This window comes from Papaver somniferum, chromosome 10, assembly GCF_003573695.1.
Source record: "Papaver somniferum cultivar HN1 chromosome 10, ASM357369v1, whole genome shotgun sequence".
Classification (NCBI taxonomy): Eukaryota; Viridiplantae; Streptophyta; class Magnoliopsida; order Ranunculales; family Papaveraceae; genus Papaver; species Papaver somniferum.
The window spans coordinates 154,239,711-154,266,472 of record NC_039367.1 but is presented as its reverse complement, the minus strand read 5'-3'; the positions used below and the strand labels follow the sequence as shown (position 1 = coordinate 154,266,472).

The window sequence follows — 26,762 nt, the reverse complement described above, 5'->3', positions numbered from 1 at the left end:
CATGTTCAATTTCTGAACCAAAATTCATGTATAATCGGAAGATAAAATTATAACTGACTTTCGATTTTTAGTAATCAGTAGACAATCATTATCCCGTGCTTCTGATTGTGAACAATCATAGGATTATAGTTTATCAATTCCTTCTGATTGTGTGGTTTGTGGTGTTATACTTACGAACAAATGTTATTTTTTAGGGACAGGCGAGGTAAGAAAGACCTAGGTACAACTGTTACAGGGACTCGTCAAATAGGGGGAAGAAACTAAGCGCTAGTGTGCGGAAAGAAAGGAGTCAAAAATTTAATTCTAGAAAAGCTGGTACTCGAGAAGTAGTAGAACTAAGTGCTCCACAAGGAAGTCTCAAGAAGAAGTACAACCAAGCGCTCCAGAAATAACTCAAGAATAAGTGGAAACAAGTGCTCCAGAAATTAGACTACAAGAAGGAAAAACAAGTGGTCCACAAGGAGAAGGAGGATATACAAGGAATCCATTCGCGAAGAAAGCTTCACACCTTGTCCCTCATTGAGTTGAAGAAGACGTATTTTGAAGAAGAAGTCCCGGGGTTGCCTAAAGATGGAGGAGCATTGTTATTTGGCTGTAAAGACTCATGGGCCAAATAAATCTATGAAACTGAGGTAATAATCATATTGTTGTTTACTAACTTATTGTCGTTTTATTCGTAATAATAATCTATTAATTTTTTAATTATTGCGTGTTTAATAGTATCATTACGATGCGATTATTATACTCAAACCCACAACCACACTCACTTTGATGAAGAAATGGCCTTTAAAGGACAAATGTGAAAGGTTCAAGACAATCATAGCAAATACTGGGTTATCTTCTGCTTCCGAGAACTCAATGTTGGATCATGACCGGGTAGAGAAATCGTCATTTGTGGAGAGAATGTATCCCGAGACGGACACCTTTCATATGTCGTTTGGGGAGATGACGATTACTCCGGATGATGTAAGGAAAATTCTTAATCTTGATGACTGTGGTGAAGCATTAAGGCGTACCTACTGATTTATTTTCAAATGTTGTTGTAGATAGTGGTGAAACTGGGTTCTTTTCGAAATTGTGAAGGTAACTTTTTTCTAGATTTAAATAAATAAAATTATATGCACAATATTAACAAAATATGAGAGAGAATTTTTACTGGGGGTCAGGATTCCACCATCCACCAAAATTTATGTGATTCAATAACAATTCTTATCATGCAATTCTAGATAATATAACTCCAATCAAAGGGAATTGTGATTCTAATCATTGCCTAAATTAGATTTTGAAAACATCCATTGTTAATCGCGAGCATGAAGTATCAAAAGAAATTTACTAAGCATACTCCATCAAGAGAAAACACAATTGATTAATAAAAATCATTTACTCCATATTTATTTGGTGCAATTAATCATAAAAGAGTTGCATAAATAAATTTAAATAAATTTTACCACATAAATTTTGGAAGAACGGCTTCCTCCGTCACCCCTGGGATTGGATTTAGCTACTCATGATGAAAAACCTCTCAAAATGATTCATTGATACTCAAAAGTTGTTTACAATCAAGAGAAAATGGAGAAAAAATGGTTTACAACACTGTTTGCAACGCATAAAAATGTTACAAACAGCTGTTAGAACAACGACAAAAGGAAGTGCCGTTTCCTGGTTGAATACGTCCCTCACATGAGCGTCGCAGACGCTTGGGTAAAACGACTGCTTCTACGCGTCTGTTCTTCGCGTTCTTCAGTTTACACCAGCAGAAAACTCTTCACTGCGTGTTCTTCTTTTTGACTTTTTTCGACTCCTAAACTATCCCCCAGACTCTCCAACTTTTATCAACTCTTTAGCCTTGTATTTATAGTGTTTTAGAACAAAAATATCCGACCATAACACCGTATAATCTCCCATTAATTCCGTCATTGCTCGCTGCCCATATTTAACAATAATTTCCATTTTTGGCTTCTACACACGTAAACTTTGATCCTGCACGCTCTAGTTAACCTTCCCCACGCCTCCAAAGTCATCGAACTCCTCCAAAACACTCCATGCATGGCAAAAACACAATCAAACTCATGTTACAGGACACGTTGCTCTGTTTTGAGCTCGTGACTCAAACCAGGATTTCCAGCCAATTCCGATCAAATTCGATGCCCACAATGTGTTCCTTAAGCTATATCACATCTTCCTACCAAGTTTGAGCCATTGAATCGCAACACAACACCTTCATTTTGTCGATTTAAAATCTGCCAGTTGATGAACCAATTTTCCCGCCAAAAAGTTTATTTGAATTTGAGAAGAAGGTGCCCCTTATCCAGAGTGCTGGGGTGCGAATAATAATTTGGGTGGAAATAGTAATTCTTCTGGGATCCTCCGGTACATTTCTTGGGACGTTTCCGGTGCATTTCTGGGGTGCCTTTCAGTGCATTTCTCCGGGGTGTAAAACATTACTTATTGAGCAACTCTTTCTACACAAGGGGTATTTCTCCAAAAACACCTAAACAAACATAAAAACACCACAATAAGCAAAAATGGGTACTAACAAAATACACAAAAGAGATGAAAATAGACACATAAATGCGTCTATCACCTACACAAAGCAGTTAAGTTGGGTACAACTTGATGAACTCTGTCAGAAGTGTCTTGGTTGGATAAAGCGACAACAAACATTGAGCTCAACGAGTGCGCTTCCTACAAGAATAGGATGTTCAGAATGGCTCAGTTGATGAAGATGTTCAAAGGAACAAAGTATAAACAAGATAAAGGACCGTTAAGTGATGCCGAAGTGGAGCATGCGGCCACCGCCTATCTGTTTTGTGTATTGGAATGTGTTATATTCCCCAATGCCAGTGGTAACCTAGTAGATGCCAACCTTCTACAACTATTGGATCCTCTCCATAAGGTCGCGGATTACTCTTGGGGCATGGCATGCCTTGCATTCTTGATGACAGAGTTTAGAAAGGCGTCGAGGCTTAAGAATAGACAAATTGCCGAGAACGTGAATTTATAACAGGTATTTGCTCAACTCTATTAATCCATTGATCAGTGTGTTTTGGTGTTCATCAAATATAAGAATGAATTTCTAATACTTGGTTCGACATCTATGTAGATATGGATCTATGATCACTTCCCTGGTCTGAAATTGGTGGAGAACCCCGAGTGGGAGAAAGGTACACCGAGAGGTATAAAGTACAAGTTCAATGACAACCGTTCAAGGACAAAGGATCAGATGTTTGGTTAGCCTGAGGGATAAACTAGACGCGATGAAGTCCTCAGATGTATGTTTTGATCCATACAAGGAAGACTGGGCTAGTGGACATATAGCGGGTCTCTCCGAGTTGTGTCGCTATTATGGATCGTTGTGGAACCACACAGGTTGTGTGATGTACAATGGCTTGAGGGTGATGCGACAACATGGTTATGTACAAGGAGTACCATGGAGACACATATATGAAAGTTCAACTTGGACGTGGAGCATAGCGAGTCTAACCAGGACAACATCAAGGTAGTTTACTCTAGTTCAGCTATTGTTTCTGAGTATTGGGATAAGAGGATGGACTTCATGGTGAAAATTTCAAGAGGTGCCAACTTGGTGATGAAAATGCTCCAGGTTATATGGAGTGGTACTGGGAGCATTCTCATTATCGTGTAATCCGCGAGCTTAAAGCAAAGACGACCACGGCGGCTTCCGTTTACAAGTGTATCGTCGAAGAAAAATCGAAAGGTTATGAAAGACTGGTACAATATTATTTTCTCATTAATATTACAAATCGTTTTTATAAGGTAAACTCCATTTGATGTTTTGTCAATTTAAAAAACAGGCGCCAAGGTTCAAGTCTTTACCCAAATGGTGCACAGACTGCATAACTGCTGGAGCGTCAGTGCCAATTGAGAGAAATGATTGAAAATGTTGATAATGCAGAGTATGCAGCAGAGTTTGGGGATAAAGTTTCGAAGAACCAGCCCAAGAAGAAAACATCAAAGACGAACAAAAGATATCAAGCTTCTTCTAACTCTCTTGCCGAAGGAACTATTGAGGGAGATGAAGGTGGTGTTGTTGATAATGTTGGTCTTGATGCTGGTCTTCCTGCGTCGTTGGATATTATGGATTATGTAGTTTTTAACACTTCCTTTTGGATTACCATGTTTTAAATTTATATGTTCTTAAGTTTATGGATTATGAGTATATTGATTGTCTGAAACTGCGGAATTTTTGCTAATAATCGGAGGATAAATATCAACCTTAACTACCGATTCTGGTAAATTTTCAAAAAATGGCCATATATCTTCAGAACCGGTAGTAGCATTATCTACCTTAACTACCGATTCTGAAGAATTTTCCAAATTTTTGTCAGACAGGTCCACAATCGGAAATAGAACTAGGAAAGTTTACTACCGATTATAGGTGTTTTCATTTCGCACTTCTTCTGTACAAAAAAAAACTTATAATCGGACACAAGATTTTCTCATTGACTACCGATTTTCGTGGGTTTTATCATTGGTAGTTTAGATGACCTTCTTTAGTCTACTGATTATTTAAGTTCCCGAATTCGAAAACTTGAGTTTTTTCCAATTTCATATTTGGGACAACTTCGTAATCGGGAGAAAAGTTGACTCCTACTATACCGATTATTTGAGTTCCCAAATTCGAAAACTTGAGTTTTCTTCCAATTCAATTTTGGGGCAACTTCATAATCTGGAAATGTAGTATGATATTACACCCGATTGACCTCACAGACACTACCGATTATGAGATTCTCCACCGTTTGCGTAAAACTATTCTTCCGAGTATAAGATTTTCTACCGATTGTATACACCAACATACCCGATTATAGATATGACTAACGAGTATAGGTTTTGTAGGAAACAACGAGGCAGACCAAATAAACTACCGATTGTAGTTTAAACTATCGATTGTTGAGGGCATTTTTGCCATTCAAAAAAATCGTAGATCAGGAATGGTCTGGATTTAGGTTTCGGTGACCTTTTTTGTTTTTTTGTGTCTCCCCTAATTTTTTCAGGATCACGCCTAATGACGCAAGGTAAAATATGAATGCTAATCGGATAAATTTAAAAATGAAGTGGGTAAATTTAAAATCTATGATAAGTGTACGAGTTTCCTCTATGTTTTTTTTTTCTTTTGTGTGTGATTTTGGGGGGTTAGTGCCAAGGTTACTCAACCTGGATGCCAAGTAGAGTTCCTAAAAAATAAACACAAACAAAAACACCAATGTTCTTAAATATATAGCAATTCAAGCAATGGCCAAGCATTACAACTACCGTACGGTGTACGTTAAGATGCTAAATAATTGCAACTTGTTCATACATCCTTACGAAGCTTTTTTTCATAATTATTATATGATAATTTTTGAGATTGTAGATCTATCAGGGGATACATATATCTGTACAAATTTTATTGGGCCAACGGAGCAAAGCGAGGGAGGATTCTAGATATGATGATTTTGTGTTAATACGAAGAATGATATATTTTTTCAATTTGACAAAAAAGATTGGATTTGGCGTAACCAAAAAATCGAGTTAGAGGTCTTGGGGTCGATTCGAGAGAGAGAGCCATTTTTACTAGAGGGAAAACCGACTTTTGGGTGGATTTAGAGAAAACTTTCCCTCTAAGAGCAAGTCTTATGGTGGAAGAGTTCCATCTTCCACGCCACCTCAGCATTTGGAACCGTGGATGGAAGTGCAAGTGTAGTGGTGGAATAGTGAAAACGCTATTCTTAATAGCCCTAAAAAAACGCTATTAAGAATATCGTTTTTTCTCAGCGGTTAGATTTCAACAACTCATCCTAAATCTACGGACAAAAAAAAACGTTATTAAGAATAGCGTTTAACGCTATTCTTATTGGCGTTCAGATGGATTCCACGAACCCTTCCACAAAATGGTGGAACCTTGCTTGAATTTTCTGTGAAAAACTCCAACTTGGAAGCCATTAGACTTGACATTCCATTGTTTTTCCACACTTGGAATAGGTTGGATTCCACCATAAGACTTGCTCTAACAGTAGTCATTCTTAGGTCTCCCAATGGTGCTGTTGGAATATTCGACACAGTAGATGCCCCGAAGGTGGATCCAATATGCAACGGGAAAATGAAAAGAACAGGACAGCAACCACGGATATTCTTGAAGATATTTGTGTGTGATCGTGTTCTAATTTTGTAAAACTTTTAACACCCTGAATGAGGCGTGCATATTCTTGTTGTTTCTCGTCAAATTCGTTTCATTATTTGGCAGTTGCTCATGACATAAGCATTCCATGAACCTTGCTCAAAGTTAAAACCTTGATTACAAGAATCGTCCATTCACGTGAATGGTGAAGCACTGAAGTTTTCATATGATCATTAATCAAGTAAACTAATCACAACTCAGTGGTAATACCAATCTAAAAACCAAACCCAGATTTCAAATACCTCGATCTATCATTCAAATCTTACACCAAGAAAGAAAAAACATGGGAGTTTTAACAGATGATAATAATAATAATAATATTACCTGAAAATGAAATTAGACTCGGCTAAATTAAGCTTGGAAATTTTGATCACCATTGGTGAAAGGAGAATAATCAATCAAATTTGTAATGAGAGAGTGAAGGAAAGTACTAAAGAGCATTTTTTTTTTCCTTACACCATTCACGTGTGCACCTTTGGGATGCAGACAATCGATCAAGGCAAGGAACTTTTTGTCTCTATGTTTTGGCGTTCTTGTTTATAATCATACAGCACAATGGCTTTCCCCTGTTGATCATCTGTTTTATTAATCCACCCCAAAATTGGCTTTCCCTTTAGTAATAGTAGCTTTCCCCCTGTTGATGAATGATGCTGATTGATTCGAGCTTTGTAAGAATTAGGATTCTATCTGGGTTTATGTGAAATTGATTGCAGGGCAGGGAAGTAGATGTAATGCCGTAGTCATCGACCTAGCCATAAATCTGGTGGATGTTCACCATGGATCAAGAGCCCTAGATGAAGGGTTGTATCTTAACCTGAAATTTCAACTGAAATTGGGTTGTTGATTGCTGTTTGTATCCATCCTTCATCAGTTTTGCAGATTGCGTATCAGATGTTTGATAGAAACTCTGAAACGACTTAGCTGCTACCATTGATAATTCGGCTTAATGGTGGTATTTCTGAAAGTTTAGGACATGAAGTGGATGCTGACCGAGAAGACTTCCCAAAACACTTCTCTCTATGTCCATCGCTTGCTTGAAGATTTATTCAAGTTCATGGAGCCGTACTTGAGAAATACTGAGCTTGGAGAACCTGTAAGCTTATTTTATTTGAGTCGTGCAGTAAGTTACTGCTTATCTGTATGCGAAACATGTTAGCAGGCACTTGCTAAACATGTTGAAAGCTGACTTTTTTACAAACATGGTAGATGGTAGAAATCCTCAAGATGACTTCATCGCTATGCGACATTTCGGAACAAAGTAAAGGGAGCATAGCCAAAAAAAACATTGTTGAACTGGTTTTTTATTTTGAAAGATTCTCCATGTGATGATGGTCCTTGTTAGGATTGTATTTATTCTCAAACCAGCTTGTGATCCTTTTTTATATATCAGTTGTTAGGGTAAATGTCAATTTTATTTTGATTAGACAGTAGCGGGTATTGAACCCCTATTTTATTGTATCAGCGGGTAAATGTCAATGTTTAAACCTAACCAAGTAGCTCTAGAAGGATGACAACTGATGAGTAGATGAAAGAGATATTCCTTTTCTTTGACCCTATGCGGCATTTGTTGGCCAGACTTTCATCCGTTGAATTCGCTTTATATGTAGATCGACAGTGAAAGAATGCAAGTGGTGGAAGTGACGTAGCATCTGCACCATCATGGCATGGCCTGAGATGCAGTTGTAATGCACCATAATGGTGCAACATTGAGTCTGGTAGGCCTTTGGCCAAGACCAGTCAGCATCTAACTAGAATTGACTCAGCCCCTAGAACAAAATCTCATTTTTATTCTGCGTTAATTTTTTGTGAGTACAAAATTTAGTTTCGCGTTAATTTTTTCGGGTCATCTAGTATATATATGGTAGGAGATATGTTAGTTAGAAAAGATATTATATTTGTGTAAATAGGCTTTTGGGTTTCCTGCCTATTTAGTCCTGGGGAAGACCGGTTTGTAACTTTAAGATAATAAGAAAACTTCATCCTCTCTACCTTACCTTGTTGTTTCAACTTTGGAAGGACTTCGATTTTGTAACTTTCTCCCCGCAAACGTTTGAATGCACCTTTATTTCAATTCTCTCTCAACGATATAACTATTTAAACTCAGCTCACGATTTCTCTTCCAAATGTGAAATCTTTCAAAAAGGCTTGTATTGACGTTTATGAGCAGCTACAAGCTACCTTTTGTGGTGTATGTATTCCCCTGGTTGAATCTATCTTCTCTTTGAAATAGAGAAAGCAAAATATTTTTCAAAATGACGTGTAATTATTTTGATTTGATATGTTTGGCCAGCTTGCAAATATTTTTACAAGAATTAAAATGAATAATAATTTATTAAAATTTTCTTGACAAAATGACTTTATTCCTGGGTAATCATTAGAGATAAACACAGTCATGAACCTACTTCGCATTGTTCTGTAGCGAATGAGAGTGAAAGATCCATAACATCATACAAAATCCGTTTGTTAGTTTGTTGCATTGCACCTAAAATAAAATGCGGCGTACCACGTCCCTTTTTGTCAACTCCGAAAAAAGCTAAACAAGCAATTTTAGGAGATTTCAAAAAGAAATTGGCTTTATAATCTGATATAACATAATCGGCCTGTTGAAAATGAAGTGTTATTGAAGGATAGTTGGTAATATCAAATCCTTCAGGTATATGGAAACAACAGTCAAAATGGTCTACGGATCCGACATATTCAATTCTGAGCTTGTCAAAGTGTTCTTTCACCAAATCGGCAACTCTATCAAAATAATCCTTGTACATCTGAGATAATGGAGTACCAGAATCTATAATAGTACCACCTTCTCCTTGACCATTAACCTTGAAAGTACCACTTGGAAATCTTACTCGTTTGGTACCTATGCTGATATCTTCTAAATTTAAGTAATAGAGTTGTGTCTGAAACGCAGGCACAACAATGGGAGTTTTTTTTACTTGTTGACCAACGCCTCTAATTATCGCATCTGCACCAAACCTTAAATATGTACTCGATGGCTCAGCATAATAGTCAAATGTCTCGAAGCAGTAGGAATATTTACCTTGTCCAACAGCTCCTAACTGGTTCAAAAAAGACCCTTCTCCCCATCCCAAACCGAGTATTCCCGCAATACGATCAGCTTTTCCATGCAAATGATTATTACCTATAAAATTTTCAAAATTTTCTTGAAAAAAACCACAACCTATTTGTAGTTCAATTCTCTCAGGTTCATTAGTATCAAACCCTAGAGTGAATTTTTCTTTAGCAATAACACCAGATGTAATTGATCCAGACGCATATCTTGTAAAGTAGGTGCAGTGGCCATCTCTATTGCACATAGCACGCCTACAACGAGGATGCATACTACAAGGTACCGGACGATATGTAGTTGACAACTTCCAAGGATAAAGAGGATTATCTTGATTGAAAGCCTTAGTGGCACCTTCACATTGAATCCACGATTGATTACTACCGGAATCAATCAACAAATAGTATTTCAAAAATGGTGGTAGTTTACCAGTTGGAAACGTACCTAAACCAATCTCTGCAACATAAAACATTGCTGACTCATAAACTACGGGCAAACGTGCAACATTAGGATCCATAGAGTGCGTAGCATTTCTCTGAAGTAATATTTGTGATTCGATGTAACGTACTCGAGTTTTGGATTGTTGTACGAGTCTTTGAAGCCTTTCGTCTCTTGTTAAATGATCACCTGGATATAAAGGCGACTCTTTGGAATCTATATGAATCATCTTCATACTAAACCCTTTCTTTGGGTACACAGCAATGATTGAGTTTAACAGTAGTGAAAATTGAGTAATTGCTAGAAGAAAAATGAAAAACATTCTCCCCATTTTTGAGCAAAATAGAAATTTGATGGATACAGTTATAAGCAATATTGAACTTCAATATATAGTATTATAGTAAAAACTAAATCCTGTTACTATTCTTTTGATTTTGGAAATAATTGGAAATCTTCTGTTTTTAATACACAATTAACGCTCATGCAGGTACATGATACAAGTGGTGCCAGCTGTTATAACGCACAGTTAAGGAATTAAGCTGGACTAACGCATCATGAGATCTTTGAATGATAAATGAGATTTTTTGATATCAAGATTTGTTGTTAAGAAAGCATATCAATTCATTGGAGGAAATTTCCAAAGATGTTTACTTTTAATTAGTTATTTCCAAAAATGTTCTAAATTATCAAAAATGTTTGGATAGCAGGGAATGTGTACCCATTGCTTGATATTGTGTACACGTTCCAGTGAATGTGAACACATTTCGGATGAATGTGTACACATTCACACCTCTAATGTGTGCCCATTGATTATATGTACCTGTTGCTTTAAAACTAGACATCTTTAGTAAATGATTATATGAACCCACCACTGAATCTGCTGTTGTAGACACCAATGAAAAGGACAAAGAAGGTGCAGGTGCGAATGGGAAGGTGAGTTCGCCAACTCCATTAGAAGCTTCGTCAGTGTTGGTTAATGAATCATCTGTAATTGATGGAGAGGCGACAAAGCAACTAGGAAGTAAATGGATATATACAGAGAAGTATGATGAAAATGGGAATTTGGTTCGCTTAAAAGCAAGATTGGTGATCTTTGGAAATCATCAGGTGGAAGGCTTAGACTACAAAGAGACCTTCGCACCGGTAGCAAAAATGACAACAGTGCGCACTTTTCTGGCAGTTGCAGCTGTTAAAAATTGGGAAGTACATCAGATGGATGTACACAATGCGTTTCTACATGGAGATTTGGAGGAAGAGGTGTATATGAAAATACCACCTGGATTTGCGAAAGGAAATCCTAATATGGTATGTAGAATGAAGAAATCATTGTATGGTTTGAAACAGGCTCCACGTTGTTGGTTTGCGAAACTATCAACATCTTTGAAGAATTATGGTTTTCGGCAATCTTATTCAGACTATTCTCTCTTCACTATGATAAAAGGAAAGGTGCAACTTAATGTCTTGGTGTATGTGGATGATTTGATTGTTGCAGGAGATAATATAGTGGAGCTAAATAAATTTAAAACATACTTGGGACAGTGTTTCAAGATGAAAGATTTGGGAAAATTAAAATATTTTCTGGGCTTGGAGATAGCTCGCAGTAAACAAGGCATTTATGTTTGTCAGCGGAAATATGCATTAGACATTATTATGGAGACGGGGTTATTAGGAGCAAAACCGGCAGAGTTTCCAATGGAAACTAATCATCGTTTGGCTTTAGCAACAGGGCCGTTGTTGAGTGATGCAGAAAGGTATCGACGATTGATCGGAAGATTGATTTATCTGGATGTGACTAGACCGGATCTAGCTTATTCTGTGCATATTTTGTCACAGTTTATGCAGCATCCAAGACAAGAACATTGGGAAGCTGCACTTCGGGTAGTAAGATATTTGAAAAAGAATCCTGGGCAAGGAATTTTGTTGCGCTCTGATAGTAGTTTAAGTTTGAAAGGATGGTGTGATTCAGATTGGGCAAGCTGTCCTTTGACTAGACGATCGTTGACAGGATGGTTTGTGCTTCTTGGAGATTCACCAGTGTCTTGGAAGACTAAAAAGCAGTACACAGTTTCTCGGAGTTCAGCTGAAGCAGAATACAGATCTATGGCTGCAGCTACTTGTGAATTGAAGTGGTTGAAGCAATTACTAGGTGATTTGGGAATTCTTCATACACAGGGAATGAATCTTCTTTGTGATAGTCAGTCGGCATTGTATATTGCTCAGAATCCCGTATTTCACGAAAGAACTAAACATATAGAAGTGGATTGTCATATCATCAGGGATGCCATAGTACAGAAAATTATTTCTCCCTCGTATACGCCCACAGGAATACAGTTGGCGGATATCTTCACCAAAGCATTAGGACGAGTTCAGTTTCAAGGTCTTTTGGCCAAGATGGGCATTTGTGACCTGCATGCTCCGTCTTGAGGGGGGGTATTAAGGAAAGTGGTAATACTTTCCAAGACCGTAATGGTCAGTCTATGGAAAGTATTGTCCATATCAGTCACGGACTTGAGACTGATAAGGTAAGTGGTATATATATGGAAAGTATTGTCCATATCAGTCACGAACTTGAGACTGATAAGGTAAGTGGTATATATTAGGAAAGGATTGTTTATGTAAGTCATGTTTGTGAGACTTATAAGGAAAGTCTCAAATCAGTGTCTTAGGTAAGTTTTGAGAACCGTAATGTATAAATATCTATGAAAGTATCATGAATAAAATTAAGAAAAGAATTACCAAAGTTTTGTCAAGCTTTCTGTAAAAACCATTTTTGGGCATTGACCTACCATTTTTAGTAAATAGATTATGGTATTTCAGTATTTGAAGTTTTGAACCAATTTTCGCATACTATCTCTTATCATAGAGTGTTCAAAAGCATATAAAAATATCCTCTCCATGTGTAACAGAATTTGCTCAGATCAAAGACCAATTCATTTTAATCGGATAATAACTGCCAGACTGATACCTCTCCGTTTTGGATTGTATATAGTAGTACGAGTATGATGGTACCAAGGATTTTACCCTAAACAGTCAACTCAATCCTTTTGTATCCTCTTTTCATCGATGGGTATAATCTTCTTTATCCTTCTCAAAGAAGAAGAAAAAGCAAGTAGGAAAACTCTATGATGGATGAAAGGTATTGACATTTATAACTCTTAAGTTCTTTGCGGAGATGATATTGAAAGGTATTGACATTTATAACTCTTACGTTCTTTGCGGAGATGATATTGAATCCCATGACCGCATTTTCCTTCACTGTAAAATAGCACGCAGAGTTTGGTCTTCGGTTCTACCAAGTGATGGTTGGTCTTGGGCAATTCCAAGAAGCATGAAGATGCTTGCACTTGGGTGGCAGCAAGTCCTTTTCTCTAATGCAAGAAACTTTCTTTGGGGTTTAATTCCCGCTGCAATTACACTATTTGGACAGAGCGAAATTGGAGAATCTTTGAGCACGATTATATTTTTAAGAAAGATTCTGACCTATGTATTAATGTATAGAAGTGAAGGATTCCATTCTAGCTTGGGCAAGTGCAGCTGGCAATAGGGTACATTAGAATTTTTCTAGTTCAGTTCTTAACAATTAGGATGCATTCTTTACGTAATCTTACTGTTTTCGTGTTATTTTTGCTTAATCTACGGTTGGGTTTGGTAATGCTTTTATTTTTCCAAAAGCACTCTCAAAACCTATATATATTAATAATTTTTGAAACTAGTGTTTGGTAAAAAAAGTCAAAGTACTTTTTCCCCAAAGCAATTTCCAAATTCCTCAATTATTAAAAACTGGGGAGGAGGAGCTTTTAAAAGCTACAAAGGTATAAGCTTTGGTCCCACCAAAATTTAATGCTTGATTTATCATTTTTGTCCATATTTTATCTTGTAAATGACAAAAATTACCTTAAATATATATACAATTAAATTTTTATTTTTTACATTTTATTTTTTAAATATTATTATATTTTATTTTCAAACTATTTTATGATACCATTTCGTTTGTATTTTGTAAACGATAAAAAGTACCCTTGGATATATACAATCAATTTTTTATTTTTTTAATTTATTTTTTAAATATCATTACATTTCATTTTCAAACTATTTTACGATACCATTTCATTTAATTTGTTAAAAATAAAAGTAAAATAAATATTAAATAATTACTTAACTTTTTTTTAATTTTTTGTTTGAAAATTATATATATATTAAAAAATGGTTAAGTAAAATATTTATTTTTAACAATCATAATCATAGTAGCAATTAGTAAATTTAATATTTAATATATTTATATTTAATAATAAAAAAATTATTATTTTTAAACACAATTAAATTGCATAAAACTATTTCCAAAAATATGTCTGTTTTTGTCATTTCCCACATCAACAATGACTGAATTTCATATTTTACCAAACACACTTTGATTGCTTTAATTTTTAATCAGCTTTAACTTTAGTTAATTTTTTACCAAACGTCTAACTGCTTTTTTCTCACACCACAGCACATCAACGCACAGCAGAAAAGTGCTTTTATAAAAACGGCAGCAATACCAAACTAAGCCTACATCTATGATGGATTATTCCACCCAATATCCTTGAACTGATGGGAATTACGCATCTTATTGTTCTCTGGTTCTCAAACATACGATGTCAACAATTGGTTTACTAGACATTCTCAATTACATCTTCTGAACACGAAATCCACCATTCATGTCTTAGATTACTATTTTAGATGGATAACTAGCACAGTTGACAAGAACATGGCAATTGTTATGTCTCGGTGTCTCATTTGGCATATTTGGAGATCCATTTTACATAAATTGCAAGTGATGTCTTGATGTGTCGTGGGCAATTGATATTCTCATATTGCATTTTCTTGATACAAAAGATTACCGGATCCATTTATTCTTCATTAAGGTTCAAGAAAAATTCAAATTGCCAAGGAGGCCAAGAGAGCCTGATATTGGTTCATTTTTATGATTATTAATCCCGGCTAAATTAGGGCCTATGTCGCTTAATTGGGGTCTATGAATTTTTTCTTCCACCTAATAGAAAATGATAAAGGGTTCCTAAAAGATTGCAAAAATACTAAACTAATCCTTAAAGAAACCTTAATTATTCTAACACAAATACAAATACAAAATTATAACTTAATTAACAAATAAAAAAATCATCAATCAAAACTCAATTTATTTTTCAATTTTCATCAAAAATAAAAATAAATCATAATCAATCACAAAAAACAATTATAATCTAATTTCGTTTTGGTTTATAAAAAGAAACCCAAAAACAATGATGAGTTAAATCCCTTTACACAATTCCTTCTAAGAGATACTCTACAATGATTTACCTCTAAAACTTTAAAATTCACTCATCAAGTTTTTCTGAAAATCCACCCAGAATAGGTTTATATGTGAACCATAGTAATCTGATTGTGGCCTTAATCGGTTTTTGATGTGAACCTACATAACACGATTATGGGTTGATGTGATGAACATAAACTATAATCGGGTTACATTAATACACAATCAACTGATTCTGGATTCTTGTTCGTATCATTTTGTACCATATATAATCCGATTGTTTAGTTAAAAATCTTTGTACCCTTTTCTTCCAATAATCGGATTACATTATCGTCCATATATGTAACGATTCTGTAAAAGATGCAATAAACTACCTCCAGAATCGGACTTTATAAATGTATAAGATGTACGATTATATTACAAATTTCATGAGTCCGATTTACCCAAAATCTTGACTTGAATGACGGCCTAAAACTAACGTGCATTTGATCTCTATTCCCTTGTCTATAAACCATTGCTTTGCATCGTTTCTGTCTTCCCATTCCAAATCAGTGAAATAGTGGGTAGAGGTATCGGGACCCAACATAGATACGACTTTGGGTTGATCTTCTTCAAACGCACCAACAATCTACAACAAATATTAACAAGTCGATGAATCAAAATCGGTTTATATGTTACAGTCGATTAAACCGATTACTAGGAATCAATTTATATGTGCAACTATAAAGACCGATTAAAGAATTGTCAAAAAAGTTTCAAAGTTTATAATAGGTTCACGTCTCGTATCATGTAATCTGATTTTTGTTCACATTTGTCCTGGAACTTTTTTTTCTCCAAAATCGGATTACATATACACGAAATTAAAGCGATTGTCAACTTCGTGTAATCTACGTGATTACTCGAGGGAAGAAATCGGATTATGCACATCACCAACAAAAACCGATTTTCATCACGTATCCACTGCGCCAAAAATCTTAGTACAATCGGTTTATATGGTGATGGATAAAGATCGATTGTTGTACCCAATTTAAGGATTTTACCCAGAATCGGTTTTTGCCATGCTATCAAATAAACCGATTCTGGGTAAAAGTTTTGAAAAATTTTCCCTTTTTGGGCGGTTGGGACATGGAAATACATGTTGTAGATCGTTACGACTCATACCTGTTTATTAAGAGCATTATCACCTTCTTCTTCCCGATGAAATTGTTTTTGTGATGGAATAATATCCTCAAGAACTCTTTGGTTGACTTTCTCTTCTTCATTCAACAAATTAATCAATTCGGTAGGATCGAAATCATGATAATCTGATGCACCCACTTCTTTATCACTACTAGAGTCTTCATCATTACTATAAAGTTTCATTTTTTCTAAGGAAATCACAAACCCTAGTTTTTCATTTTTTTCCCTCTACTTCTTCTTTCCCTCGAAACCTTAAAAAAGAAAATGAATTTCTACTCTAATCCAAACATTATAATCCCACTGAAGCACTAATTAATTTCACAAATATTAACTTCATTAATCATCACTAAAAATGAAAAATATATTTATATCGATCCTAAAATATAGGGATTACGACACAAGACAGGTAAGTATAAGAATATAATATATGCCTTTGATATCAATGATTTCTTTCCTCCTTTATGGTCTAAATGTGATTGTCATGATGATGTTGATCTTTGTCATACGTGAAGGTGGTGCAGATATCTTATAGAAGAAGTTAGAGATCGGTAGCTTGTTAACCTGGTAAACATGGTGGTAGTAAATTGAGCTCAAGCCTGCTGCCGTTGCGTTATCCGGAAATCGATTTCTTCAACTTTAGACTTGTACATGTTGCGGATCGAACATCCTGGAAACAAATTTGATGATGCTTTCAAACCATCTTTTTCTATGAACCGAACCTCCTGGAAACAGTTTCATACAACTTTGTAGTGATGCAGTTTCGGTGGCTTCCATAGGTAACAATTTCAGCAAACCTCGAACACGAATATGGACTGCAGTAACTGCGATTATCTGGTCTGTAGACGCTGTAATCAGATGTACAAAAACAATTGTGATCAAACTAAACTGCAACTGTTTACGATCAACTGGACTGCAGCAGTGGTTTTTGACGGGTCCAAACTGTTTTCTCATGAACACGATTGTGAAGATTTATGTATAAATTTTCGTAACGGGAAAACACGATTCTTTTTCTCATAATCCCCTTATTCGTCGCAATTATTTGTATCCAGGAACTTTTCCAGGAACCAAACACGATAATTTTGGTGATGATGGTCATAACTAGGGTTTAACACAAAACTATCATAAAGATGATAGCCACGAATTCAACGTGGTTCGGCATGGTTTGCCTACATCCACCACTATAAGAAAACTTGGCTTTAGCGACTATTTTCTTACCAACTACGGTTGGTGGAACTCTTCAACAAAAAAAATTGTTACTATAATTAGGTCCAGTTAGCAGAAACCTCTAACCACCAGTTTCCAGCAACGATAGTAATTGAAATTCTTTAGCAACTATAGTTTAACAACTTGAATATCATATTTGTTGTTATAAGCCTCTAGGCACCATGATTGGGTAACCAAAATGACCCTGGAAGGTAAACTTTTTGTCACTCGTGTTGCCCACCAAAAAAATGTATTGGTAGATGCCTAAAACAACCATCAAGTTGTTGGTGTTGGTAGTACCTTTCAGCGACGATGATTTGCCAGCTACAAAATACATCAGAAGGTAAATACTTCAACACACTATGAGTAGAACCAAGTTAATCTATTGATGGACAGTTATACTAACCCATCAATTCATTAACATGGTCACTTGTTTTTTGCACGGAGTCTATTATGTAGCTATGAAAAATACGAGTCAATCCCACAAGGAGTTACTTGTTTTGTGCACGGTGTCGAAATTTCTAAGTTCTATTCATACTAATTTTGAACGGATTGGTAGTTGGATGACTAAAATATGGACGATTATACTACATAAAGAAACAAGATTAAAGCATATGTACAGAGAAACTAAGGCTTTAAATTCACCTCTCAAATGCATATAAATCTCTTGGTTGATAAATTAAATCTCGATGTTAGACTTCCTTTGAATCACTAAATACATATTCTTACAATATCGATTATAGAATTCTTTCGATATAGTTGGACATACTTAAAGATTAAGATACTGATAGAAATCACGTTAAATAAAAGTATAACAATAAACATATACAAACAAGTCGAAGGTGCACGACGGGTCTTAAGTAGTATCCCGAGAAGGTCGAGGAATATTACGTGAAATTGATCCGTCACATGGGAAATTGAGTGAGAGCGAAGGTCATTGGTTAAAATTGAATGAGTGATTGACTAATATCGATTGGACTCAAGAGATATTGAGTTATTGGATAAAATTGAATGATAAGTACTTTGATTCCGAAACAAATTCATCTGATTTTAGATTTCGTTCGACCTCATTGAATATATATGTTTAAGTATTACAGATTGGGAGATTTATTTTTAGTTCGACTCCAAAATTCGTTTGTCTTGCAAATTTTACTTGGTTAACATCCAACACTTGAAGATTTTTTTGGTCTAACTTCCAAATTTGAAGACTAGTTTGATTGTATATTTTAGAATACCGAAAGTTGATAATAACGCGGATAAACGGGTTATTTTTTTTTGAAACAAAACACGAGTTAATTTTATCCCAAAAAAAAAATAATAAAACACTTGTCTCAACCCTGTAAACTCCCAAATCAAATATCTACCGTCCAAAGGTGTAGTTAATCTCTATGACTGTGCTGCTCTATCCACCTTCCAAACGTTTCATACTAGCCAGGGTATCCCAATTTTTTATTCTTTCTTTTCTTTTTATTTCTTTTCTTTCTCTCTCTCTTTTTATTCTCCTGCTCTGGAGTCTCTGGTCCGCCGTTTCTGTGCAAAACCCTAAGTAAAAACTGCAGCCACCTTCACTTACCACCACCTGAATCCTTTTTCTATCTTTATTTTTTCTCTATTCGCTGAATAAATAAATGTATTTCACCAAAGAATACTGAAGCCGAGGAGCTATTCATAATTTTTTTCTCTTGATGCTTCGATCAAAAGTCCATCTACTCTATCTCATATCTTGAGACAAAAGTAATTTTGTTGTATAGATTATACACATTTGATATTTCGAGCCGAGTTTATCTCGCCTATCTATTTCTCGAAATATGTGTTAGTAAGCTTTCGCTTTAACCAAGTTCATCTTTACCTAGTGACGAAAGTCATGTTATGTTTCAATTACTTCGAAAATTGCTCTGAAGAAAAATGGTTTGTGAATAACGACTATATAACGTTCTCTGAGAATGTTTCATTAATTGAAATGAGAGTTTAGATTATATAACCATTGATGGATATTAGCATTGTTGTGGAAACACATATATGTATAAGTCTTATGCCTTGAACCATGTAGTTGCATCTTTTCTGATGACTACATCCAAGTAAAACTAAAGACTAAAGAACTGTCAAGATATGAAAGATTCATAGAAGAACAAGATGTAAAGAACATAATATGTAAAGATTGACACAAGCATATAACATGGTTCGGCCTTATAGACCTACGTCCACGGATAAGAAGATGTTTTCTTATTGATTATAAGGTCTTACCCTTGAAAGTTTTACAGATCTCTTCTATGTTCCTCACTTTCTCTCTATCTAAATCTTTCTTAAGAATTTTCTGTAAAAAGACCATCTAATCTTACATTACATGTCCATCCCCTTCTACATGGACTGGTATTTATAGACGAAATGAACTCGTGGTGGTTTGTTCGTCCGAGCTTGGTGAGATTTCCTCAATCGTTCCCGTTTCTTCGGACTGTCTCTATACTCTCCCTCGTTATGGATCTCTTGGTTCTCCCCCGAGTCGTCTCGCTTCTCTCCTTGCTCGTGTTGTCCTTCTAGGGGAGACCTCGTGCTCTATCACCTTTGGGTAGTAGTATAGATCGTCCGAGTCTTCATTCACGATGTGAACCTACTCATGTCTCGTTCTTATCCTTCATTAAATGTGGTTCTCCTTTTTAGACTTGACTGTCTGAGCGGATAAGACAGCTATCTACACGCGTCATTCATGTGACGTTTGTAGCAGATGTCTCGACTGAGACAAACTCTCCTTTTTGGGGGATGATTCGATGCTCCTATCTCATCATCCCCTTATGTGTTCACCTCTTGAGATGCTGACATGTGGCCATCGGGTATTTTACCCACACAAACCAAAGTTTGCAAACTTTGTTGATCAAGAGACCGGAAGTTTGCACGTTTGCAAAATTAGTCCGTGAACTCAGTCGGCGACCCGAGAATATTTGCTGGAGTTTAAAAACTCACTCAGCAAACTCAGTCCGAGAACTGATGATGGTTCTCAACCCGAGAATATTTGCTGGAGTTTCAAAACACTTTCCCGGAACTTAAGTCCGCGAACCCAGTCCGGGAGCTTAAGTCCGCGAACCCAGAGGGTGAACTTGAGTAGGTTATATCTAAAACCCATTGTTCTTAAATTAATCTCTATATTGATTATATAAGGAATGCTTTTGCAAACCGTGGCTATAAAGTTCATGAACCGATTCAAGTGAATCAAATCGTTTTTGCTTCGATTGTGTCTTTTGTAGTACATAAGATTTCCTTGCAATGGAACAACTATCTAACTAGTTCATTTGAGTCATTTGAAGTAGTTATGGTGAACAAGAATATGGTTGATATTAAAGTGATCATATGGATAACCATTTAGTTAACTATTGTTGAACCAACTAATTACAAGTTTGGGTACGGTTGCACGAGCCTATAAATGTGCATTTCATTTGTGTATAACAATTTATGTTTTCGATCTAACGGTTTATAAATATTATCTTGAATCTATTCAGTTTTTCATCTAACGACGAATATTGAATGCTTTGTTACTAAGCTAGCATTGATTGCAAACCCTGATTTGAAAGACTATATAAGGGAGAACTCTAGCAACTGGGAAACCTAATCCCCACACCTTACGTGTGATACTAGTTGTAAGCTAGAGTCGATTCTCCTTTAACCTCTAGTTTTCTTTTCTTAAAACGAATTAACGACTTAAAGACTTCATTGGGATTGTGAAGGCAGACCGATACTACTTTCTCGTAGTTTTGTGGTCTGATCTTGCTGTTTCTATCGTATGAGTACAATTGAAATAATTGGCTTGAGATTTCTGTCTCCTATAGGAAAGATAAAAAGTATCACAAACATCTTCGTCTCATCGTTTGTGATTCCGCAACATCTTGTTTCTCTAGTCAATTAATATTATTGTGAGGTGATTGATAATTCTAGGTTGTTCTTCGGGAATATAAGTCCGGGTTATCGGTTGGTTCCTGTTCACCTTGATTTAATCAAAATACAGAACAAAATTCATAGGTGTATTTGTGGGAGAAGGATTTATCTATTATCGGAGACTTTTCTGTGTGATACAGATTTTTTTATTAAATTCTTCGATTTTAGGTTGAAGCAACTCTTAGTTGTGGGTGAGATCAGCTAAGGGAATCAAGTACGTTGTATCCTGTTGGGATCAGAGACGTATGAGCATAATTGTACCTTGGATCAGTGTGAGATTTGTTGGGGTTCAACTACAGTCCAGACCGAAGTTAGTTTGTATTAGGCTAGTGTCTGTAGCGGCTTAATACAATGTTTGTTCAATATGGATTAGGTCCCGGCGTTTTCTGCATTTACGGTTTCCTCGTTAACAAAATTCTGGTGTCTGTGTTATTTCTATTTCGCATTATATGGTTTATATTTATAATTGAAATATCACAGGTTGTGCGTTAGAATAAATCAATTAGAATATCAGATCTTTTGGTTGTTGATTTAAATTGATTGATACTTGGATATTGGTTTTTGGTACCATCCAAGTTATCTCTCTAGTATTTGATAAAGACTTGCAGATTTCTATTTGCTTGAGTATAGATCAAATCATATACCTTTTATCTTGTTTGAGTTTGACTGTGTAGTTAATTTTCTAGAAAGTATATTGGAGTTTGTCCATACAGATTGTTAAGCGAAATATTGGGTGTGGTTTTTAGACCCCAGCTTTTTCTGGAATACTCTCGACAACCATAACGAGGGAAGGCAGATCGATGGATCATCAAATAACGATCATATTCGGGAAGTCTGAAATGCTGATGACGCCACCGTTAAAACCCAATTATTGTACCTTGCTGCTGCTCAACTGACACTATGAAGTACCTTCGACTTGGATGATCAAGATCACTCAAGTCGGTGATGAATAGGATGAAGAACCTTCGCCTACTTCCAATAAGATTCTTTCATTTTTATGCGGCTTCCATTTCACACACCAATCAAGGGTTTGATCCAAGAAGGGTGACAGTTAAAGCTGTTGTACAAATGATAACGCGGATCAGAAGGAAACCATTGCTGCCATTAACTCTGTACCAGGGGATGTTTCCAACTAATGCTGTTTTAAATGGGGCATACTGTTAGAGCATTTATTGGTCGAACTCACATGCGTTGCTATCTGAATCATGTTTGTCAATGTTAGTGATCAAAACTATAAGTCTTGATTTCTAGTCTATTATAGCTAAGTCTCGGACTTGGATAGAAAGTGTATTTTATCTCAAGGACTTCATGGCGGTTCATCATACAAGAAGAATAACTACTCAAGGAACTGGTAGAACTTCTCGACAAAAAGGTATATCAAGATTTGAACTTATCTATCACTAAAAAGTCTATCTACTCTATCTCCTACTCTTGAGACAAGAAGTCGTATTCTATATATATAGACTTGGATTATACACATTTGGTATTTCGAGCCGACTATACCTCGCTTATCTATATCTCGAAATATGTGTTGGTAAGATTTTCTCTTCGATCCAGTTTATCTTTACCTAGTGACGAAAGTCATGATATGTTTCAATCATCTTGAAAAATTGCTTGGACGAGAAATGGTGTAACAACTATATAACGTCCTCTAAGAATGTTTCAATGATTGAAATGAGAGTTTAGATTACATAACCAATTGTGGACATAAACATTGTTTTGGAAACATATTTATGTATAAGTCCTATTCCTTGAACCAAAGTTTGCGAACTTTGTTGATCAAGAGAAAACGGAAATATGGATAGTGCCAAATACGCGAAGTGTTGAAGTTATCAAACCGAGAATTTGTGCTGGAGTTGACAAACTACGTGCGTGATCCAAGTTCGCGAACCCAGTCTGCGAAACGGAGAAGTTCTCATCCCGAGAATTTCTGCTGGAGTTTGTGAACTCTGTCTGATTGCTTAAGTCCGCGAACCTAGTAAGCGAACTTGAGAAGGTTATATATCTGAAGATGATTTCTGAACTTAAACTTATAAATATTAAGGATTGCATTTTGCAAACCGTGGCTATAAAGTTCATAAACCGATTCAAGGGAATCAAATCATCTTTGCTTCAATTGTGTCTTGTGTAGTACATGAAATTTCCTTGCAATTGAACAACTCTCTAACTAGTTCATTTGAAGCCATTTGAACTAGTTGTGGTGAAGAATAACATGGTTGATATGAAATGCTCATATGGCTAACCATTTGGTTAACTATTGTTGAACCACCAAGTGCATATGTTTGGGTACGGTCAACAAACCTAGAAGCGTGCATTGTCAAGTGTGTATAAAAAGCTAAGTTTTCGATCTAACGGTTGAGAAATATTAGCTTGAATTTAAATAAGGTTTTCATCTAACGGTGAATATTTAATGTTTTGTTACTAAGCTAACATTGATTGCAAACCCTGATTTGAAAGACTATATATAGGAGACATCTAGTATTGTGAAAAAATAATCCCCACACCTTATGTGTGAGACTAGTTTGCATACTAGAGTAGATTATCCTTTAACCCTATGGTTTTCTTTTCTCAAACCGGGTTCAACGACTTAAAGAATTCATTAGGATTGTGAATCCAGACCGATACTACTTTTATCGTAGTTGTGTGATCTGATCTTGCATCTTCTATCGTACGAGTACAATCATATTGATTGGCTTGAGATTTGATATCTCCGATAGGAAAGATATAAAAAGTAATCACAAACATCTTCGTCTCATCGTTTGTAATTCCACAACTTCTTGTTTCGCTACCATACAATTAAGATTGTTCTGAGGTGATTGATTAATCTAGGATGTTCTTCGGGAATATAAGACTGGATTATCAATTGGTTCCTGTTCACCTTGATTATTATCAAAAGACGGAACAAAACCTTTAGGGTTTATATGTGTTAGGCAGATTGATCCTATAGACTTGTCTGTGTGATACATATTTGTTTATTGTCAAATCCTGCAATTTTGGATCGTAGCAACTCTTAGTTGTGGGTGAGATCAGCTAAGGGAATCAAGTGCGCAGTATCCTACTGGGATCAGAGGCGTAGGAGCATAAATATACCTTGAATCATGGGAAGATTGATTGGGGTTCAACTATAGTCCAGTCTGAAGTTAGCTTCGACTAGGCTAGTATCTGTAGCGGCTTAATAAAGTTTGTTTTCAATCTGGACTAGGTCCAGGGTTTTTTTTCTCATTTGAAGTTTCCTCGTTAACAAAATTTCTGGTATCTGTGTTATTTCAATTTGCGCATTATATTGTTTTATCTTTATAATTGAAATAATACAAGTTGTGTATTAGATCATCAAAAAGAGTAATCCAACCTTTGGTTGTTGATTGTCATTGATTGATCCTTGGATATTGGTATTTCGTACCATCCAAGTTATTCCTTGTATTTGATTAGAACTCGTGGTCTTGCTTGAGTGAATCAAATAAATAGAGAGATAGAAACTCGTTGATATACTTTTGATTGATTGAGTCTTGTTGATTCTATTAAAATTATATTTAGGTTTGTCCATACAAATTGCTAAGCGAAATATTGGGAGGTTTTGTTTGACCCCCTCTTTTTGAATAGGTATCAGAGAAGGAAAGCACGTTCAAGACCTTACAAGTCTGTGTTTGTATCTATCTGACTCTATGTACAGTAGTGTTATCTCAATAAATGCACCACCAGATCCAGGGATTTCAGAATTCTCTTCCATGACTGATTTAATAAAATTTGTAGAAGAAATTCTATCTAAACCTCCACCAGGTTTAAAATCCGTTGAAGTGTTTTCAGGGCTTGAAAATAAGCTTGATAGCTTATCTCTTGATGTTGAGTTATACCTCCAGAAAGAGCAAGAATCTCTTGACAAGATAAATCAAGTTATGATGAATAATATTCATGTTGAGGTTGATATTGATTTACTCATTAGTGAGAGCAATGCTCCTCCTATGCGTAATCCAATTAGTTGTGATAAACTAAATGAATTATGAGAGGAGTTTAACTCTCAGTCATCTGAGTGTATCACCTCAAAGCATGAATTGATTCTTTGCTCAATTCCTGATAATCCTATCAGAATAGTAGTATTTTATTCTTTTATGAAGAATTTAGGACGTCTCTTTTTGTCAAAAGAGTTTCCTGCCGCAGTACTAAAAACTATCTGCAGAAATTGTTTTCTATAAGTTGGAAAACAAGAAATCAGAAACACAAATCTTTTTGGGTTCTCTTGAAATTCTTTGATAGACTTATAAAACAATTTCTTGGGTGTTTCTCAACACTACAAGATTTAAGAGTTGTTGGAAAGAAACTCTATCTTGGTGTCATGGTGAGGAAGACATTGTTCACCTCAACACAACTTGTTTGTGTTGAAAGTGCATCCTCACCAAGAAATTCCATGTTATGAATACGGTGAGAGAAGTACAACAACAGGGCACACAGATTATATTCGGTAAGGCTGTACAATTTAATTGGACTTTTCTAAAAAGGTATGTCTATAAACTTGAGCAATTTTTATGTTTTTTACTTGTTTGAGTATTTATAATGATCCATGTCCCTTGATTATCGTTCATTTCTACCTAACTTCATCTGTGTTTAAGGTTCTTAAATGTTTAGGTTTGAAAACATTTGTTCGGGATATTTGGACTTCATGGTACACATAACAAGTATGCATAACATCTTTTAAACCCAAAATCCAGGGGTTTAAGTTCCCAAACCCCGTCTGCAAACTGCTTCAGGATACGAAAATTTGTTTACAAACCCGTATGCATACTTGACGACGATATTCGGTAAACTTGTTTAGGTTGTAACTTCTTCTTCCAAAATCGGAATGAACTCATTCTTTTTGCATTCTATCTTTGAATTCTCTTCAAAATGGAGATGAGAATTATTGAATTTGGATGAGTTAAGATTGGTATTTGTCCTTTCTCTTTCTTTTTGAGTATTTTGCTCCGTTTCTTTGCACTTGTTCCGTTTCTCTTGAACTTGGGAACTTGGATTCTTGGAGTACTACTCTTCTACGCTAATTGTATCTTTTACAAGAATGTTGTTGGTGAATCACAAAGAAGGAAGTTCAAGAATGGAAAGTAGTACGCAGTGCAATGGAATTCTTGAATGTTTACAATCATCATTTGTGAACTATGGTGCATGGTCATTATTGACTTTGTATGTTCTTCTTTGTTAAGAAATATTTTTATACGCCTTTGGTAGCTATTATTGGTGTAAATCCATGCGAAAAAGATTGGTTCTACCCTGTAAGGACAAATCATCTTGTATGTGCATTACGAGTTTGTCTTGATTCCTAAGAAACTTCTTATGAGAATTTATTTTATTTTGGAGAAGGATTACTAGAGTTTGGAATAGCCTCTATTGTGATTACACATAGCTATGTCCAACGTTTTCATCTTCAATGTTTTTAGATTTATTTACTTAAATTCTAAACAATTGTTTGAAAGATGGTTTTTGCAGTATTAATCTCT

At 35.6% G+C, this 26,762-nt stretch overlaps 1 protein-coding gene across 1 annotated transcript; it reads right to left on the bottom strand.

The window, feature by feature from the left end:
• Window positions 1-8,546: 8,546 nt before the first annotated feature.
• LOC113315206 (aspartic proteinase CDR1-like) lies at window positions 8,547-10,013 on the bottom strand. Its single transcript, XM_026563513.1, has 2 exons — window positions 9,690-10,013; window positions 8,547-9,599 (listed from the first exon to the last, which is right to left on the bottom strand). Exons 1-2 carry the CDS (start codon window positions 10,003-10,005, stop codon window positions 8,569-8,571), a joined length of 1,347 nt encoding a protein of 448 aa, XP_026419298.1. The 5' UTR covers window positions 10,006-10,013; the 3' UTR covers window positions 8,547-8,568.
• Window positions 10,014-26,762: the final 16,749 nt, after the last annotated feature.